At 39.9% G+C, this 20,855-nt stretch overlaps 1 protein-coding gene across 4 annotated transcripts in view; it reads right to left on the bottom strand.

Annotated features, from left to right (window-relative positions):
• Arhgap29 (Rho GTPase activating protein 29) overlaps positions 1 to 19,617 on the bottom strand; it is a 63,565-nt gene extending 43,948 nt beyond the window's left edge. The window contains exon 1 of one of the 4 annotated variants that reach the window (XM_006501290.2): positions 19,326 to 19,617. In XM_006501290.2, the coding sequence (XP_006501353.1) occupies positions 19,326 to 19,338 (13 nt within the window). In that variant the 5' untranslated portion in view covers positions 19,339 to 19,617. Of the gene's footprint in view, positions 1 to 4,772; positions 4,925 to 19,325 lie in introns of those variants that run through there. The other 3 variants (NM_172525.3, NM_001356524.1, XM_006501289.3) reach the window with 3 other exon arrangements.
• Positions 19,618 to 20,855: the final 1,238 nt, after the last annotated feature.

Genomic DNA, 20,855 nt, shown 5'->3' with positions numbered 1-20,855 from the left:
TATGTAGAAAGACCTTGTTTCATTAAAAAACAAGCAAGCAAGCAAACAAACAATAGCAGGACAATGGTGGCACATGCCTTTAATCCCAGCACTCTGGGGCAGAGGCAGGTGATCTCTAAGTTCGAGGTCAGCTTGGTTTACAGAGTGAGATCCAAAACAGCCAGAGTTACAGAGAGAAACCCTGACTGGAAAAAACAAAAGAAGGGGTTCAGGGTGGTGGAGAATTAGCTCAAACATCATTAAACCTTTCCCAAATATGCTATGAGTATTTGGATAATTTCATAATGATAGAACAACCAAGGATGTCCATGAAATCAATAATAGGAAGCTTCTTGTAATAATATCTTTGTTATATGTAAGAGACATTGTTTACTCATACCACGCATGGCATAATAGATTTTTGTTCCCAATAGCAATTCTCTAATATATCTATTCTTACTTTTACTGCTACCATCTAATGAACAACCATTACTTTTCTTAAGCTTCTATTAATATTAATTTCTTAAGGATTTAGCTACTTCCATTTATGTGTCATGAACCTCTAACGTGTATATCCTAGTACTCCTTCTTTGCTCAGTACTTTTCAAAAGGACTGAGGTAAATGTGAAGGTCGGTGAAGTTCAAAATGATAGTGGTGTTCCTACACCTGCCTCTACAGCGAGACATGACTCACTTCCCCACACATACCTTTTTCATTTCCAGACCTTTCTTTTTTCCTTCTTTCTTTCTTTTCTGCAACCCACAGCATGAATTATGTACTATAACTAATATACACAGTAGTATGCCATTTTTGTGTATAGTGCATGTACAAATGCATTTGGGTTTCATAAAACACATAATCTAAGGATCTGTGATATATGTTTCATTATTCTATCTCATTTGTTTTATTTATATTTGGTATTTACTTTCAATTATGTGTGTATCTATGTGTATGTGTATGTATACACATGTGAATGCAGATGCCCCAGGAGGCCAGAGAAGCTGGCTTGGATCTCCATGGAGCAGGAGTTATAGGCAGTTGTAAGTTGTCTGGGCTGAGTACTAGAAACCAAACTTAGTTTCTACAAGAGCAGTGTGTGTTCTTAGCCCTAAGTTATCTCTCTAGCCCCTAGTTCATCTTTTAAAATGCTAGTTGCAACTCACTAAATTGGCTTTACATATGGCTCTACACCTTGAAAAGATTGCTTAGTTGATGGTCCTGGCCACTACGTGAGGTTTCATGTGCTTGGAATACTCCTTCCTCCTTGATTTACTTACTCTGTCAGCTCAAAAATCTCTTTCTTAAAGAAATGTTTCTGGCAGGACAGTGATCATGATGTACACCTTTAATCCTAGCACTCAGGAGGTAAAGACAGGCAGATCTCTGAGTTCTAGTCCAGCTGTATCTACAGAGCAAGTTCTAAAACAGCCAAGGCTATGCAGAGAAACCTTGTCTCAGAGAGAGAGAGAGAGAGAGAGAGAGATCCCTGTATCACTGGCAGCAGAATCTCCAACAGTCCTCTTACAGTATCTTAAAATTTTCACTCTGTATTTACTATAGTTCAAATAGATGAATCCATGTCCAGACTACAGTCTTGACATCAAGACCACAACCATTTACTAACCTTCATATTTTTTGCTTATATCACAGTAAGTATGTAAGGGATAGCCTACTTGAAACTATCTGCAAAATGAATGATTAATAATGAATGGGCTTAATAAGTTTATTCTAACAACTTTTATAGAAATACAAAAATAACTCTAGGATGTAATATTTTGTAGAGAAAATTGCTTAAAAATCTATCTCTAAAATATTCTCAAAAATAAGCATATGAAATTATGTAAAGGCATGAGATTACATAAAATGAAAATCAAAGTTATATTTCTTTTATTTTGTTTTGTTTTTTCAAGACAGGATTTCTCTGTATAACCCTGGCTGTCCTAGAACTCAACTCTGGCCTCAAACTCCTCAAACTCTGAGATCTGCCTGCCTCTGCCTCTGAGCGCTGGGGTTAAAGGAGTGTGCCACCAGCGGGGCCTGGAAGTTATTTCTATCATTACTTATGATTATGTAAACATGATGCCTCATTACCATTTAATAGTTTCAAAGATTCATTTACTCAGTGTCTTTTTGTCTATTTCAAATTATTTAAGAATATACTTTTTATACTTAAACTAGCTTACAACTTCAAATTATTCCTTGTAATTTCCAAAGTAAACAGGACAATTTTTGGTCATTAATAGTAAAGTACCCCTTCAACTAAGAAAAGTAAATAAAATACTCAAGTACCTTGTTTGGGCAGATCTTTTACATATCACTGAGAAGGCTACTAATTAGCCTATCAAACTCTATCACCTTTGCAGTATACATAATAAAGTCTTTCTGTTGTTAATGGTACCTTTAAATTTAGTAAACTAGACACTTAGTCAGAGTCACTGATAAAGATGATTTCAAAAATTAAAAGATTAACAAGTTTAAAGTCAATTCATGAGTAAAAAGAACTGAATAATTCGTGTCAAATTAGCAATTCAAAGTTGTAAACCCTGCTTCAAAAATACTTCTAATTTTTAGACAAGACTTAGAAAACCTGTTAGCATACCAATGAACACAGAGGGGAAAGCTGCACTATGATAAATGCATTAATTTTTAGAACATCTTTACAATTTTTCTCATTTAAAACTTTTAAAGGAGCAACACTACAATTGAAAGGTGTTTAAAATTAAAATCACACTTTTCTAATTGAACTATGACAATGAGAAAGTCTGGACAACATGCACTTTGCAAGGTCCTGTATATGACTTTCCCATGCGCCAAAATAAGTATTCTCTGCTTAGTGGTAATATAAAGTATAGTTAATAACAGATTGAAACTGGTAATTTAATTAAATTAGATAGTGATGCATGGAAAGTACTTAGCACAGTGCCTGGCATGAAGACTCAGTCATTGTGAGCTATTATTACTAAGGCACTTGATTGTGGGAAATTGTTTTTAAGCAGATTTAAATAATAAACAAGCTGTGGCTTCATAAGTCTGCAGATTGTAAACAAGAAATATAGGGCTGGAACCAGTTCCAGAAGCTTAACTAATTTCATGGAAACCCGAATATGCTTCCAAGTGAAGTTTGAACTGTGCAAACAGGCTGCTGAGTGAAATATTTGGGAAACTAATTCTCATCTCTTCCAACTCCAAGCCATAAATATTAAGAACTGTATTATCTATTTCTTAAAGAATTTTATAGAAAGTAGAAAATGAATATACAAAAGCAACTCTAACCTCTAAATTATATGTGCTTTACAAATGTGGACTCAGAGCTCAGTGGGAAAGTGCTAAAAGGCCGGCAAGAGGCCCTCGGGCCAACCGACCAGCAGGAGAGAAAAAACCCAAAACATTCATATAGATTTCCTAAACTCTCAGATGGGGACTTTTCCAAGACTTCAGCAGTTTGTGTCAATCAAATGTCCCCTCACACAGTCCATAATGTATATGACAGAAGCAGAGAGCTAACTGGGATGTAAAACTTCCCAAAATATCTGCACTTTAGTTCTTTCTTATAGTTCAAAATTGCATGATTTCAGAAATCTGTTATTTCAGCATAATTTCTGAGTTTGTGAGAATCTATTAAAAGACACTGGGAAAAAAAGCTCACACAGGAATCAAGTGTAAAGGTCTTTAACTACACTTTTAAAAAACACTCTACAAAAACAGAACGGGAGCATGTCGGGAACAGCTTTATCCTTAACAACGTCTAAAGTAAGATATACAACACACATTTCATTCCTGTGCAGTCTGAACCCAGCAGGATAACTAAAAAAGAAAGAAAAAGGAAAAGGAAAAAGAGGGAGAAAAAGCTGCCCTGCCCCCCACGCCTCCAGAATGTCTAGCATTCCTGGCAAGGAGGGCTCGCCTCTGATCAGCCAAAACCACCCAATGCCAAAGCGCACGTTCCCTATGCCTGACTTCATGCATACAGAGGAAAGGAGAGAAACGAAAAAGGCCAGCCAACATCGATAGTGTCAGACAAAAGACTCAACTAACAAGAGATAGTCACAGAGGCCTTAACAGGTAACAATCCTGTCTCCAAAAATTTGTTTGGTGTGTTATCTCTCAAAGGTGAAAAACCGATAAGGAGAGACTGTCATCGGCCACTAGAATTCTACCTTCAAAATTCCAGGTCTTGAGCACATGCATCCATAAATGTTTTAAAATTAAAACCATCAAACCTCCAAACATATTCAAAACAAAATGAGAACACACCAAGACACTGAGAGTGTGCTCAAACAAAAATATTCTCTAAACACAAAACATAGAAGACAACAATATGCACGATGGGACTCCTAAAATACTTTGGGACTGAGCACCCCATCTGGAGCGAGAATTGCTGGCGGGGTTGGCGGGAGCACACTGCTCCAGAGCAAAAAGCACGGATTCTGGGGCAAGGGCGCATAGGATTAAGCCTTGATACTGTCAATTACTACTTTGGGCAGATTTTTCACCTCAGCTTCCCTGTTTGAGAAATGAGTTCAAGGGTCATGGAGCTGTCCTGAGAATTAAAGGAGTTACAAATTGGGAAGTTTCAGTACTCGGTAGGTAAATACGAGCTAACTGGCAGCTTTACTTAGAATACCATCTGCTCACCCCTGCAGGTCCTTAACTCACAGTCCAGTTCCTAAGCTTAGCGAGGACTAAGAGCACCGAGAACTAGCCGCACATTCGGACCCAGACTCGATAGCAACTCAGGGGAACCCCAACTCAGCAGCCTCGGTGGAAACGAGCACCACCGCCCCTCACTCACCGTGGGGCTCCATCCTGTATCCCCCGTGCCGACTTCAGATGAACGCCCACAGCCTGGCGGCGGCGGCTCGTGCCGCCTAGGGCTCAAACTTGCTGCCTCCATCCTCCATGCCGGGCCGAGCCAGCACTGCTGTGAGGCAGCTGGGGCAGAGGTGCTCCGCCCTGGCCCCACCTCTGCCCCGCCCCAGCCCACCCCCTGGGGCTCAGCCCATTGGCTCAAACTCGCAGGGGCGGGGACAGAGCGCAGAGAAGGTAGAGGAGCCCGGGGTGTGGTAGTCTGTCAGCAGCTTCTGGTCTGACAGGGTCTCCTCACAGAAGACATTGCTTAGGAAAAGTCACCTTAGAACTGGATTTGCTAATAGGCATTCTTGGGTGGTGTATTTCCTGGACCACTTTCATCTTCTGTCACCAAATCCCGAAATGATACGAGCTGAAGACGAAGGCTCCACTCAGGTAACATGCAACAAGGCCTACCTAGCCCTAATTCCAAAAGAATTAACTACATCGAAACCAGACAACCATTCAGCCCCTTATAAAGGGCAGAATTTTCCACCAAGGCCCGTGTTTGGTCAACTGCCTTTTCAAACTCACCTCAGGATATATGAAGGAATGGTTTAAAAAGCAGCAGGTCCCTCGAAATACAAGGACTCTTGAATTCAACACAGAAAGCTAAGCTAGAGAAAAACATGGGGAGGGTGCCTGTGGGAACAGTATAGAGACAGAAAAATGGCCACCTGTGGGAGGAAAAGGATCCAGGGCAGTGTGAGGGGAGGTGAAAGAACGGGCAGCAAACCCCAAGAGAGAAACAAGCAAAGAAAGAAGAGAGTAGGACCCAAGGAGACCAGAAAATAAGACAGAAATACTGTAGGCCCAACAAGTGAGGCATTGAATCAGGAGAAATTTCTGAAAAACAGACACTTAAATTTTCCAATTATTACCAGAAAAACAGCCCCCTTAGTGTAACTTGAAAGGATAAATATGGAATTGCTTGGTTACTTTAGCTCTACAGTGGATTTTTAAGATTCATACAAATATATCCCTTCTGCCCTCAAACACAAAATACCAAATTTGCGCTCCAAATATTCAGGAACCTCTCAAAACCAGACTACTTTTAATTGCATTCGGGGAAAAAAAGTAGCAAAGACTTTTAGCATGGAAACTGATGTTTGAACTTTTAAAGCAAGCTACTAAGAGGAAAGGCATCCTCAAGAATAAAGGGGGTGAGAGTACGACTACAGTTAGAAACACACATTTGGGGGGAAATGGTAAGAAGTGGCTGCTTCAAGTGGTTCTTAGCTGCTCACACCCCCATTAAGTTATTTAAAAATATGTCAATTCTCTTTTTATACATCTGCCATTCCATTTAATAAAGAAAACTGAGTTGAAGTTGGTGGCACATTTCTGTAGTCCTACAATTTAGGAGATAGAGGCAGATGGATCAAGATTCCAAAGCCAGTCTCAGCTACCCAATGAGTTCCAGGCCAGCCTAAGGCTACACAAGAGTCTATCTCACTGAGCTCCCAGCCACCACCGATCACTCCCATCCAACTAATATAAAAGAAGATTGTGTTCTGATTAAAATGGATCTGATTATGTCACTTAACAAATAAGATGAACAAGTAACTGATAGAGAGAAAGGGGCATGAGGAGCTGGGAGAGAGACAAAGAAAAGTGTAAGGACAAAGACAATTATGGAGAGGAGGGTGAGGGAAGGACAGAGACAGATAATGAAAGCTGAGAAGGAATCGGAGATAAAAAGCTACAGTAGGAAGACTACTTACAGCTAAGGGAAAAGTGGAGGACACCTCGAGGTAAAAAGTTCTGGGGGAAGTGAAGCCAATTGGCCTCTAAGCAAAGATACGTTGACAACAGAGGCTCCTTGGTCACTTAGCTCCACATTGTTTTTTCAGATTTAGTTGTTTAAAATGCACTCATAAAGACACTACAAGACAATAATGCACCATGAATAGCCCATGAAACCACTGTTACTAAAAACTGAAGGGCACACTCAGGAGAAGAAAGGATTCTGAGGGTCAAGAAGGGACATCAAGAGAACAAAGTATTTGGCTCCATCTGACCACGTGTTTTGTTTTTGCTTTGGTTTTTTTTTTTTTTTTTTTTTTTGGTTTTTTGAGACAGGGTTTCTCTGTGTAGCCCTGGCTGTCCTGGAACTCACTCTGTAGACCAGGCTGGCCTCGAACTCAGAAATCCTCCTGCCACTGCCTCCCGAGTGCTGGGATTAAAGGCGTGCACCACCATGCCTGGCTCCACGTGGTTCTTAACATTTTCTCCAGCAGATCCGACTTTAACCATCCCACCCATATCCAAACAGCCAACTACTGTCCATGGAACCTGACACAGAATAGATCCATGAATATGAGATGCTTGAAGTCTAGTAGGGCTGTTTATGGGAAATTTTGGTCTTACGATCTTAATCCTTCAATTGTCTAAAAACATAATAGCTACCATTCTTCATACAAAAGATGATATTTGCAAATATTCACAAAAATAAGTTCATTTTTAAATTAAAAAGACTCTTATAAATATCTCCTGATCTGTATTTTAAAGTAAGTTTATATGGTACAAATAAACATAACTATGAAAAGTACAATACTGAAATAATCTTTGTACTTAAAATTATTAGTTTATAGTAAAATTATAAAGCCCTCCCCTCAAAAGTAAAAATCATCTTTAGATCTACTGTAGAAATGCAACATCTCAAATTGTTTAACAAGCTGCAGAGAAACATTTCTGGAAGCAACCTATAATTGAAAAGAAATTACCAGCCGAAGGTCGGGGTAGGGGTAGCTGGCAGCAGCGCACATCTTTAATCCCAGCATATGGGAGGCAGGAGGCAGAGGCAGGCGGCAGAGGCAGGCAGATGTCTGTGAGTTCTAAGCCAGTGTGGTCTACAGAGTGAACTACAGGACAGCCAGGACTATACAGAGAAACCATGCCTTGAAAAACAAAACAATGTCTTTCTACTATTTTCTGTTGTGATTGTGTCTATTCTCTCTCTCTCTCTCTCTCTCTCTCTCCCTCCTCCCTCTCCCTCCTCTCTCTCTCTCTCTCTCTCTCTCTCTCTCTCCCCTCTCTTCCCCCCATCTCTGTCTCTCTCTTTCTCTCTCTCTCTCTCTTGTTTTTTTGAGACAGGATTTCCCTGTATAGCTCTGGCTGTCCTGGAATTTATTCTGTAGACCAAGTTGGCCTCGAACTCAGAAATCCACCTGCCTCTGCCTCCCAAGTGCTGGGATTAAAGGTGTGCGCCACCACTGCCCGGATTAATTTCTCCTTTAAAATGGTAATTTGCACTTATTTTATGTTACCTGTAAGTCATTTATCCTATGAACCATCAATTTACAAACTTCTAAAAAATTTTTTAATACATTCTCCTCAAAATGTCTATGGTACCAGGCTGAATAATTATATTATGTGTAGTGGTGCTATTTTTTTTTTAAGCAGATGTTTTCATATCCCTGAAGCAGGCTGTGTGGTTTAGGCAGCCTGTATTTTTCACAGCAGAACATGGTCCTAAAAGCATTTGACATCTGGCTAATTTTTGGTTGTCACAGTTGAGGAAGGGGTTCTACTGACACCTAGTGGGTAAAGGCCATGGACATGCTAAATGCCTTCATGCAGAAGACTGCCCACTCTTAGGAATTAGCCAGCCTTGAAAGGTCAAGACACCTTACTCTGGATTCAACTACTTTATACTTATATTTCATAAGCTGTAAGACAAAATACATCAAATTATATATCAGTATGCCATCAACAAAACCTGGATTGCGACAACACATTTTTTTTAAACAAAAAAGTTGCATGAGGGGCTGGAGAGATGACTCAGAGGTTAAGAGCACTGACTGCTATTCTAGAGGTCCTGAGTTCAATTTCCAGTAACCACATGGTGGCTCACAACCATCTGTAATGGGATCTGATGCCTTCTTCTGGTGTGTCTGAAGACAGTTATTCATATAAACAAAATAAACAAATCTCTTAAAAAGTTGCAGGAGAACAAATATTTTTTAATGTCTAGATTTAAATCTTAAAAGAGGGTAGTGGTGCATGCAGTTACACCCATGCGAGACCAGCCTGGTTTGCCAAGTGAGGCACTATTTCAATAGAAAAGAAATCCTTAAAAGATAAAGTGGAGGAATAAATAACAACAGATTTGCCCATTCATTGTAGTAAAAAAAACTAGAGAAGTGTGTGTGGTAGTGGGGAGGGGAGTTAGATAGATAGTTTTCACAAAGCAAGGGATAGTAGTATTTGAAACATGGAATCTCAAGCCAATGAAATAAACTGCAATATCTGAACTTTCAATGAAATAAAACTCTATTATCTCCTAAATTATTTTTATTTATTTTATGTATTCATTTTTTAACATTCTTTTTTTTAAAAGATTTATTTATTTATTAATTATATGTAAGTACACTGTAGCTGTCTTCAGACACTCCAGAAGAGGGAGTCAGATCTCGTTATGGATGGTTGTGAGCCACCATGTGGTTGCTGGGATTTGAACTCGGGACCTTTGGAAGAGCAGTCGGGTGCTCTTACCCACTGAGCCATCTCACCAGCCCTCATTTTTTGTAAGATACGGTTTCTCTGTGTAGCCTTAGCTTTCCTGGAACTGATTGGTAGAACAGGTTGGCTTCAAACCCAGGAAAATCTGCCTGCTTCTACACTAGGGTTAAAGGCCTGTGCCAGCCCCACCCACCCATCTCCTAATAACTCTACAGTATCCCAGCTTTTGCCTAATGGCACTTTCTAGACCATAGGAAAGGAAGAGAGAAGCTAGGCAAGATATAGAACTCTTGCTGAAGTCAGGCAGTGGTGGCACATGCCTTTAATCCCAGCACTTAGAAGGCAGAGGTAGGCGGGTTTCTGAGTTCCAGGCCAGCCTGGTCTACAGAGTGAGTTCCAGGACAGCAAGGCTATGCAGAGAAACCCTGTCTCCAAAAACAAACAAAATAAACCCTTTTGCTGAACTGAGGAAAAAAAGAAATCCTAGTTCCATGGTGCACAGACCTTTGTAGGATAGGCTGGGTGAAGAAAATATGGAAAGGTTACTCTTGAGCCTGCATGGGAATCCCTTAATTGTCTCTGAAGATGTACACTCAGGGCAAAACTTCAGAAACGGTTCAAAGAATTTCAGGAGAGTTGGAGATCTGGGTTTTCTCAATGCCTGGAGAAGAGAATGACAAACTGAACACTCAAGGGGTTATCCTGGAAGGCCATGCCCTGTAGCCCATATGATTTAACCCTAATAGAAATGCCACAACAAGCACATTTTTAAAAAACTAATGCTTAAAACTTATTGTGTTGTAGCATTTACAATAAATGAAGAAATAGCCGGGCGTGGTGGCACACACCTTTAATCCCAGCACTTGGGAGGCAGAGGCAGGTAGATTTCTGAGTTTGAGGCTAGCCTGGTCTACAAAGTGAGTTCCAGGATAGCCAAGACTACACAGAGAAACCCTGTCTCGAAAAAAAAGAAGAAAGAAGAAGAAGAAGAAGAAGAAGAAGAAGAAGAAGAAGAAGAAGAAGAAGAAGAAGAAGAAGAAGAAGAAGTAGAAGAAGAAGAAGTAGAAGAAGAAAAAGAAGAAGAAGTAACAACATAAATGGACATAAATGGTAATGTAAAGAAGGGAAATGAAATTTTCCAATGAGTCATTATGTGTGAAGTAAAGTTTACTTGAAGGTATAAGTAAAAAAAATGTGTATTAAAATCTCTGGAAGTAGATGGCCTAGTCGCCCATCACTGGGAAGAGAGGCCCCTTGGTCTAGCAAACTTTAAATGCCCCAGTACAGGGGAAAGCCAGGGCCAAGAAGTAGGAGTGGGTGGGTAGGGGAGCAGGGCGGGTATAGGGGACTTTTGAGATAGCATTTGAAATGTAAATGAAGAAAATATCTAATTAAATAAATAAATGAGAGAGAGAGAGAGAGAGAGAGAGAGAGAATTAAACCGGGGCATCAGATACAAGACAATGATTATAGTTTGCAGTGGACTGGGCACAAAGATTTCTTATAATGAACGTGCAGAGGGAAATATAGTGTATATGTTTTCTGACCATTGTCTGAAAGAAAGCAAGCACGCATATTAGTCTCTAGTCACCACTTTTGTTTCTGCAGGGGAAAAAACCTAAGGTTTGATAATAGTATATTGGTCCCTGTATACAAGACACTGAGAAATTCAGGACACAATGTATTCAACTGTGGTTCTACAAATTAAATGAAACTACTGTTCTTTTCTTTTACATCATATTATATATAGTTTGTCCAATAAAACATTCATGAAATTCCCATGTGTAAAAAAAAAATCTCTGGAAGTGTAACTAATAAGCTAATAGCTATCAAAAACAGCAGTTTCAAAATTAATCCAAAATAAAGATAAGAAAAAGAAACCATTAACAAGTGGGACAAATAAAAAGCAGCAATCAGTAACATTAAATATACTTTATATATCCCAGAAAAAGCAAGATGTGGGCTAGAAGTATAGCTTACTACCAAAACAGTTGTCTTCCATGCATGAGACCCTAGAGGATTCAAACTAAAATAGCTGGGAGAGGTGAGCTAGATTCTCAAATTAAGTAAAATAACAAGATCTAACGCCAACAATAACAGATCTGAAATATAAAGATATATATATTGAAAGAAAAATGACAAAAAAGATACAACATCTAAATATTTATCACAAGAAAGCATTAGTGGTTCTATGACACCAGACAAGAAGTTCTACCAAACATAAAATGTTGTATTAAATAATTAAATAATTATAAAAGGCAATTTCATCATAAAGCTATAACAATCCTAAAAGAGTATGTAACTACAATAAAGTCTAGGATACATGAGACAAATCCGGATAGCATTGTTAATTAAAATTTCAGCACTCTTCTCTCAGTATCAACACAATAAAACCAAAAAACTATTAGGACTATCAAGATCTGGAAAAAAAACAATATTAACAAATTTGACAAGATAGACTGTTACAGAAAACTCTACTCCTAAATGACAGAATACACATTCTTTTCAAATGTACCTGGAACAATCACTAAAATAGACCATGTATGGGATTATACAATTAGTCCCATTAAGTAACTGAAATAATGTAGTGTAAGTTTTCTGACCTAGATAAGATTAACTATGAAATCTACAGCATAAAGGTATCTGTGGCATCTCAAATATTTGTTAGTTACAAAACGTTTTTAACCCATAGGCCAAATTTCCACATGCTATGGAGATAACATGTTAAAAACTGTGGCTAGAGAAATATACAGTTTTGGGGATGCTTTATTTTCAAGAGACTAAAATCAGTCATACCAGCTTCCATTTTAAGAACTTAGGAAAGAAAGAGTAAATTAAAATCAAAGTAAGTCAAAGGAAATAATAAGAACAAAAATTCGCCTGAGCTGGGTGTGGTGGCACATGCCTTTAATCCCAGCACTTGGGAAGCAAAGGCAGGTGAATTTCTGAGCTCAAGGCCAGCCTGGTCTACAGAGTGAGTTCTAGGATAGCCTAGGCTACACAGAGAAACCCTGCCTAGAAAACAAACAAACAAACAAACAAACAAACCCTATAATAGCAAAATCAGTGAAGAAAATAATGTAGAAAATATTGATAAAGTCTAGTTATTTGAAAAGATTAGTTAAACTGATAAATATCTAGCTACATTGACCAAGAAATAAAGCGATAGAGACAATAATAAACACAAACTACTCATCTGAGTCACAGAAGGAACACCATTACAGACCCAACAGTTATTAAAGGACTACAAAAGCATTTTACAGTCACTTTAAATGAACGACTCCAAAGAAACCCAATGAGAGAAACAAAATCTAAGTAGTATTAAAATTGTTAAAAAATTGAATTCATAATTTAAAAACTACCTGGAACAAAACCTGTAAATCTAGTGGGTTTAAAAATTCACTGAATCAGAAAATGTGTGTGTTTGTACTAAACACACAAAATAGAGGAAGTAAGAATCTTTCAAAATCTTTTGAGGCAGTGTTCCCAATATTAAAACCAAACAATGATGTTACAATAAAATTATAGATCAAATTCCTTAAATGCAGTATTTACACATAAAATAAAACAACATCATAGTTAAAAAGAGTTTGTTCCTGGAATTTAAATTTAACACTCACTAGAACTTGTGACCATTTCAAAAGATTCAGAAAAATTATCTAACAAAATTCCTTGCCTATTCATGATCATGATAAGGTCAGCAAAGTTAAAATAGAAGAGAATTTCTTCACCCCGATAAAAAGCATTCTATTAAAAAAAAAAAACCTATAGCTACCCTCACACTTAATGGTTAAAATAATGTTAATGAAGGTTTAAAGTATTAAAAAATGCATTCATATTAGAAGAGAAGTAAATCCCTTTACTCAGAGATAACAAATTTTTATACGTTAAAATACCCTGAAGAACTTAATAGCTACTACATTTAATAGCACAAGGTCAGAACATAAGTTAATAGATATACTCAATCAACTTTATAAGCCAAGAGTTGAATAATGAAAATTTTAAAACCAATTCCATTCACAATATCATCAAAAAAACAAGACGTTTCTGGGATAAGCTTAACAAAACGTGCCCTAAACTAAAAACCACAAACAGTACAGCAGGGCTGGAGAAATAGCTCAGCTGTGAAGAAACAGAGTAGCATTCTGGCAGACACCTGAGTTTGGTTCCTAGCACCCACATCCGGTGGCTAACAACTGCTTCTAACTCCACCTCCAGGAGACCTGATGTTCTATGGCCTTTGCAAGCATCAGACATGTATATGTAAACAACACACATATGAATCACTTAAAAATAAATCTTAAAACAAAAACACTACTGCAAAGAAATCAAATAATTGGCTAAAATGACAATATAACACCTTTCTGAATTAAGACAAAATCTTTTTTTTTTTTAAAGCCTTCTTTTTGTAGTCTATCACTAGTTCAGTTTTAAAGATCAACTTGCATTGGCTTAAAATCACCTGGGAAGAGAGTTTCAAGAAATCTTCATCAGGTTCATCGGGGCTCATCTATGGACGACTCTATAAAAGGCTGTCTTGACAGTTAATTGTTCTGGGAAGACCCTGCTCTTTGAGGCAGCACCATTCCCTGGGCAGGGAAGCCTGTACTCTCCAGGACAGAGGAAAGCCAGAGTAAAGTGGCAGGCAGAAACAAGCAAGGATCTATTCATTTTCCTGCTCTTGACTATGGGCGTGATGTGTTCAGTAGCTGCCTTGATTTCCCCTCAATGTTAGACATTACTTGGAATTTTATGCAAATAAACTCTTTCCTCTCCTAAATTGCTTTTGGTCAAGGTTGTTATTAGAGCAACAGAAATGAAACTAGAGAATCTAGCATTCACTATGTAGCCCACGATGGCCTTGAACTCATGACAATTCTCCTACCTCAAATTATATGGTTTCAAAGAATCAGTGAATCTTTCTTTCTCCTTTTTTTTAAAAATTTATCTACCTATTTTGCAGAAATTTCTAAGCTTAACCACCCCTCCCCCTTTTTTGAGACAGAGTCTCACTAAATATCTCTAGGTTTCCTGGAACTCATTATGTAGACCAGGCTGGCTTCAAATTCACAGAGCTCCACCTGCCTCTGCCTCACAAGTGCTGGAATTACACTCAGCCTGAGCTTAAACTTTATATTAAAATGCTAAATATATGAAAAAACCAAAACAATTTTAAGAAGAAATTGGGGAACTTAGGACAGTTTTACCTCAAGATTTACTACTGTTCAAGTACAAGAATCAAGACAGTGTGATTTCTGGCCTAGTGATATATATACCAACAGGACAGACTCCAAAAGTAAAACCAAACATATGGAGTAACTGAGCTTTCACAGAAGGAAAGCTGCTCTTTCGATAAGTACTTGATACCCATATGCAATGAAAAGAGTATCAACCTTAAACCACAGTATAGCAACCTACATAGAAAAAAAAAACAAAATAAACATAGAATCTAAAACACTACTTCCTCAAATTTAGGAGAAAAGAAGCAGATGTCTATTTTTTGAAGATTATTCTTAGGATTACAACCATGTTTATGTATTATTTATAAAATTTCTTTTCACGGGAACAGTGTTAAGCAGTTGAGTCAGTATAGCTGTCAAGCCTAAAATATTCACCATCTGTGCCCCAAAATTCCAAAATGCTTTTTGAAACTATAGGAAAAACCCCAGGCAATGATTTCTCAGACATACTCAAAAAGCAAGAACCAGAAAAGAACACCTTGGCAAACTGGATGAAAATTAACTTATATTCTTCTAAGATCTTTTTAAAATAGAAAGTACAAGCTAAAATGGGGGGAGGGAGGAGTAACAAAGAGTTTTATCTAAATTATATCAAGAACTCTTACAAAATAAGTAAGCTCACAATAACTAATGAAGGAATACTTTATAGAAGGTGACACCCAGTGGGAATACACACTTGGAGTAGTGACCGATAACCAAAAAACTAGACCGAGATACTAACCACAAGAAATTCAAATTTCAGCTAAACCAAAATATTGCATGCTATTCAGCATGTAGATCAGCAGTAACTGCAATATAGTACTGCTATACACGGTACACAAATCAGAGGAAACAATCTGGCAGCTTCTTAGTTAAATTTTCCCATTTATAGATCCAAAAGAAATGAAAACATGCATTCATCCCAAATCTTGTTCACAAGGATTTTCAAAGTATTCAGAAACTGCAAACAGCCAATATCCCTCAATAGACAAGTCAAAAGAGTGTGCCACAGTCTTAAAGGGCAATCCTACACTTAACAAAAGTGTCCGAGACATAGCAAGAACTCTTCAATGAATCTTAAAAGCATTATGCTAGGGCCTGGGAGACAGGGCCTTGGTTCAGAGCACTTGCTGCTCTTGTAAGGCTCTGGGGTTGGGTTCACAGACCCCACACGGCAGCTTTCAACTATCATCCCTCCAGTTCCAGGGACTCTGGCACCCTCTTCTGGCCTTTACAGGCACCAGGCCTGCCCGTGCTACACAAGCACATACTCGGGTAAGGCACTCACACACATAAAAAGGAAGCTAAAAACAATTAAAGCAGCATACCAAATCAAAAAAGCCGGGTCAAAAATACAGAAAAACTATTTAGTTATATTAACGTAATTACATTTATATGAAACTTTGGAGATACGAAAGCTGGAATTTAGTGGCAAAAAGCAGTGTAACTGGTTGCCTGAGAACTTGAGGATTAGCATAACCATAAATACATTTTAGAATGATGGAAGCATGGGCACAAATCATTTGTCAAAACTCAAAGTTTTGACATATGAAACATAAATTCCATTTTATGTAAATTATATGTCAATTAATTATATATGCATATCAGTGTATGTATCAATTACAGTATATAAACCTTATCTGTACCTTGATTCAAGCTATTAAAAAATGACCTATAATTTGACTAAACACTAAACTGAATTATGAAAAATGTTGACGTTATATTTAATAATCTTTCTTTTTGAAAGTATATGCTAAATATTTATGGATAAAATAACATGATGTCTATGGTTTATGTCCAAATAATATGAAGGATTGAATGAAGAGGGGTAAAAAATAGAAGACTGGTCAGGCTTTGTGATACATGCCTACAATCCTAGATAGTTCAGTTGCAGGATAATAAATTCAGCAATTTAGCAATTCAGCAAAATCAAAGATATACCTTAGAAGTGCTCAGTAGTAAAGCATGCCCAGTATGCCTGAGGTCCTAGGTTCTACCGCTGGTACTGGGAGGAAAGGATGGTCATAAATCAATATACTGGGAGGCTAAGGCTGGGTATGGAGGAATTTTTTATATTATTTGGTCTATTTTCATACATGCTTGAAAATTTTCCATATTAAAAATTATTTTGTTTTGGTTTATACCAGGTATTTTGGGGATCTCATGAGTCTCCCTACCAGTCTGACTCTGATATTTCCTTTCATTCTCTGCTTCCCAGTTTCCCTTTGGAAGCCAGCTGGTATGCACAGGACCAAGCACATTAAGCAAAAACCTGAGAGGTGAACTGTAAACAAACCTATATAATGGTGTGTCTGAAAGTTCCTGGAACTCTGCTTACCCTTTTCCTAGTACTTTTAAGTGGGCTGAAGAGATGGTTCAACAGTTAAGAGCACTTACTGCCCTTGAAGAGGACCAGGGTTTGGTTCCCAGCGTCCCAGATGGCGGCTCACACACATCTGTAACTCCACTTCCAGGCGATATGTTACCTTGTTTAACCTTCACAGACTCCTGCACACACACACATGTGGTGCACAAACACACACTCAGGCACATACATATACATAAAATAAACATCCCAAAAGTATGTTAAGTGTCCGTTATCTCTCAAAAAGGGAGGCTGGTATTTAAAAACTTTCTCAAGAAGACACACTGACATGTCTTAAGAGAAAGGTTATTTATTACCTAAGGAGGTAGCTGCACCCGATGTCTACTCGGAACAGGCTCATTTCCTTATCATCCCAGTAATAAACAGAAACAATAAAATCTTAATACTCCACTGAAATCTTTATTATAACAGAATGATCTGCTGACTGGCCTTGTTTCTTTATCCACAAATATTTGTGACTCGTGATCACACAGGAGGTGAGTGGGAAATTGAAAAAACAAACCAACAACCTACTCAAGCAAAGGAAACAGCGCTGAATGCTCCAAAGCAGAACTGGATCGGCGGCATCCTGGTATGTAGTGGAGATAACCTTCAATTCTGCCCAGAAGGGTCCTAATACTTTGTATGTACTGAAAACTCAAATCTCCGGGTCTTCAAACTCACAGAAAATACTTCTTCTAAGAAATCTGTTCATTCTTTCCACTAAAATTAACCATCCCTCTACTTTCCCATAGGACATTCAACATACTTCTTTCTTTCAATGCATCCATAACTTTATGCCTTGGGCTCTATTTCATATTGTCTATTGTTACTCAATAAATGAAAAAGTTCTACAGGGCTCTATCTAGCATGATGGAATGTCGTTGAATTTTCTCAGTGAATGCTGAGTATTTTCTCAGTGTCACAAGATTTAAAAAAAAAAAAAACCCTTCCACAAAGCTTTCTGTGTAAAAGCAGCCTTTACAATGGAGAGATGCTGGTATCTGTGCTCTATTTTAAGAGAAATGGAACTAAACAGCCAATATATATGTGCCAGTGTTTTCTTCTCAGCAGAAGTTCCACTTTCTGCTAATTTGGGGATTGAAACCTTTTCTATCTGGGCCTAGCTTACTGGCATTCACTCTCAAGCTTCTCCAATCATGAGACCAGAGCTACAAGCTCTGTATGGGTATTGAGGCTTAAGTGTCAGGGCTCCTTACTTGCACAGTACTTGAAGCATTTCTAAGTAGGCACTTCTGGCAAACTGCCTAAAGAAATCACGGAAGAAAATGACCTAAATCTTGTGTTGGGTTTTATTCCTTTTAACTATTCCTTCATATCTAAATCTGAATTCTCTTTTTCATAGAGAGGTAACCCTTTGCCCAAATTCAATGAGACGGCAACATGAATTCCCAAATGAGAAAAGAAACAGGTAAACAGATCCAACTCCACTGTGGTCTTTGAACTTTCGAAAAATGCATAACATTTCCCCTCCCCTCAAGATACATGTTATGTGTCAGAACATGTTAAAGACCCCAAAGAACACTGTGTGAAACCCAATCCTTGATCGCCACAGACGTAGAGTGGTTTAAAAAAAAAAAAAGTGAGATAAACTCGGGGTACTGTCAAAAAAAAGGCTCCAAGACCAGGAGCCTGGAGCAACTTGGTTTTGTGGAAACAGTTTCCATCAAAGACAAAGTCCTGCGGCATTTTCAGCAATAAAACTTTCAGGGACAGGCTCCCCTGGTGGTAACTGTAATCTCTCAGTTTATCAATTCCTAGTCTGCAAAGCGCACGGTTTACCCTAGGGCCACAGCTGGAAAAAGGGCGACCAGAGCCCAAGGAATGCAAGGAGGAAAAGTGACAGAAACGCCTGGGAAGGGGGGCAGGGCAACAGAGGGAAGGGGGGTGTCTGCCAAACAGGTCAAGAAATGCCAGAGGAAAAAGTGAGGACGGGGCCGGAAAAGTTCCTCACGGTACCCCAGCCTCTGCATCTGTCACAGTGGAGTTTGTGAGAACGCCCACCAAACTTCCTAACGCCATCCCGGCAGGAAACCCAGACGTGAAGACCGGAGGAAGAAAAAGCGATGGGGAAGCTCTCGGAGCCCAAGTGCCTCAGGCAGGCGGGAGAGGTGGCTGGGAAAGGGCCCCGGGCTTCAGGTCGCCCGCTGCCGAGACCTTGGAGGAGGACGGTCAGTCCCGCGAGCCGCTGCCGGACGGACCGACGGCGCCGATCCCCGCACGGGCACCGGGGTCCGCAACGTCCCTCCCCGCGCCTCAGAGCCCTTCGTCGCCTCCTGACTCTCACGGGTGGAGGGAATTTCAAGTCCGGAGTACCGGGCCCTGCCCGCAACCGCCACCGCCCCGCGCCTCCCGGACCCCCGACCCCCCAAAGCGCCTGCCAGCCCCGAGGCACGGCGGGAGCCCGAACCGCCACCCCTCAACTCACCGTGGGGCTCCATCCCGCGTCCCGGACGCTTAACGCTCACGGCCGCCACCCCGTCAGCCGGCTGGAACTCGCCGCCCCCATCCCCCACGACTGGCCTGAGGACGCCGGTCGAGGATCCGCCGCCGCCACCGCCCCTGCAGCTACCGCCACGACCGCGCCAGCCGCGGACGCGACGCCCCGCCCCCTGCCTCGCACCCCACGCCTCACGCTTCACGCCCTCCTCCGCCCGCCCTCTGGAGCCCAGCCCATTGGCCTGCGCCCTAGGAGGCGGGGTCACCGCTGAAGGGGCGGGTCCATAACAGGTGCGGGTGGGGCAAGGCGTGCTCAATTCCTCTTAGAGGGGCCTTGACCTGACCAAGGTCCCAAAGTCCCAGGGTACTGGTTGCCAATCGGACCCACCAAGGGAATTGGCACTCTTTCTTAGCTCCATATGGGATCCACTCCTCAGTCCTGATTTAATTGCCATTTTTCAGGAGGGTACTGTGAATACTTTCCGGTCAGGGTTTTAGTCTTGAGCTTGTTTGATTGGCTTTCTTGCTCCTCCATCCTTTCTCACTTTGAAACTTTCCTACTCTTCTTTCTTCAGCTGTCATTTTCTGAAAACGAAATTACTTAATTACATCAGCTATTATGCACAGTATCTGGCTACATAGATGTGTTAGATAAGTATTAATTAACTACCCATCCCTCTAATCATACAACATACTTCTTACCATCAAATGCTCCAGATAATAGGACCATTAACGTGGTTGGTGGGGATACGCAACAAGAAAGCATGTTGCTAGATGTTAGGTTATATATCAAATATGGGAGGGAAATGTTAGAGACTGTTGCTCATTTAACTTACACTTACCTGTACCAAGAATGTCTTTCCTGCTGTTGATGCTGAGACATAGTTCTCCCTGGATATTGACAAACAGGTAAACTTACAGAACGTGTCTTCTCTGCTTTTCCTGTTGCTGTGATCAAATACCCTGATCAAAGCAACTTAAGGAAAGTTTACTTTATTTAGCTCACAATTCAGAAAATGCAAAGCAGCAGGAACTTGAAACAGCTTGTCACTTACAGTCACAGTCAGAAGAGGGGAACAGAGAATGGATGCGGCTCCTCAACTCACTTTCCCCACTCTTAGACAGTCCGTGATGCCTTGCCCAGGGAATAGGGCCACCCACAGTGGGCAAGCTGCCCCACTTCGGTCAGCATAATCAAGATAACGTCCCACAGGTACACGCAGAGGTTTATCGTACGGTTGACTCTAATTCCTGTCTGTAGGAACACAGTCTCCAAGAATGGAGTCATATAAGGTGAATTGAATGCTTTTGAGAAAATTCCCAAGAAACCAAGATGAGAGTCTTATGACCTCAGTTTCTATAAAAACACAAGAGTTGAATCCTGTGTTGGTAGTACACTCCTTTAATCCCAGCACTCAGGAGGGAGAGGCAGGCAGATCTCTGTGAGTTCAAAGCCAGCCTGGTCTACGTAGAGAATTCCAGGACAACCAGGGATACATAGAGAAGCACCATCTTCAAA

This window comes from Mus musculus, chromosome 3 (assembly GCF_000001635.26).
Source record: "Mus musculus strain C57BL/6J chromosome 3, GRCm38.p6 C57BL/6J".
NCBI classification, from domain to species: domain Eukaryota; kingdom Metazoa; phylum Chordata; class Mammalia; order Rodentia; family Muridae; genus Mus; species Mus musculus.
The sequence above is the reverse complement of the archived record's forward strand: the minus strand, read 5'-3'. Positions and strand labels throughout refer to the sequence as shown.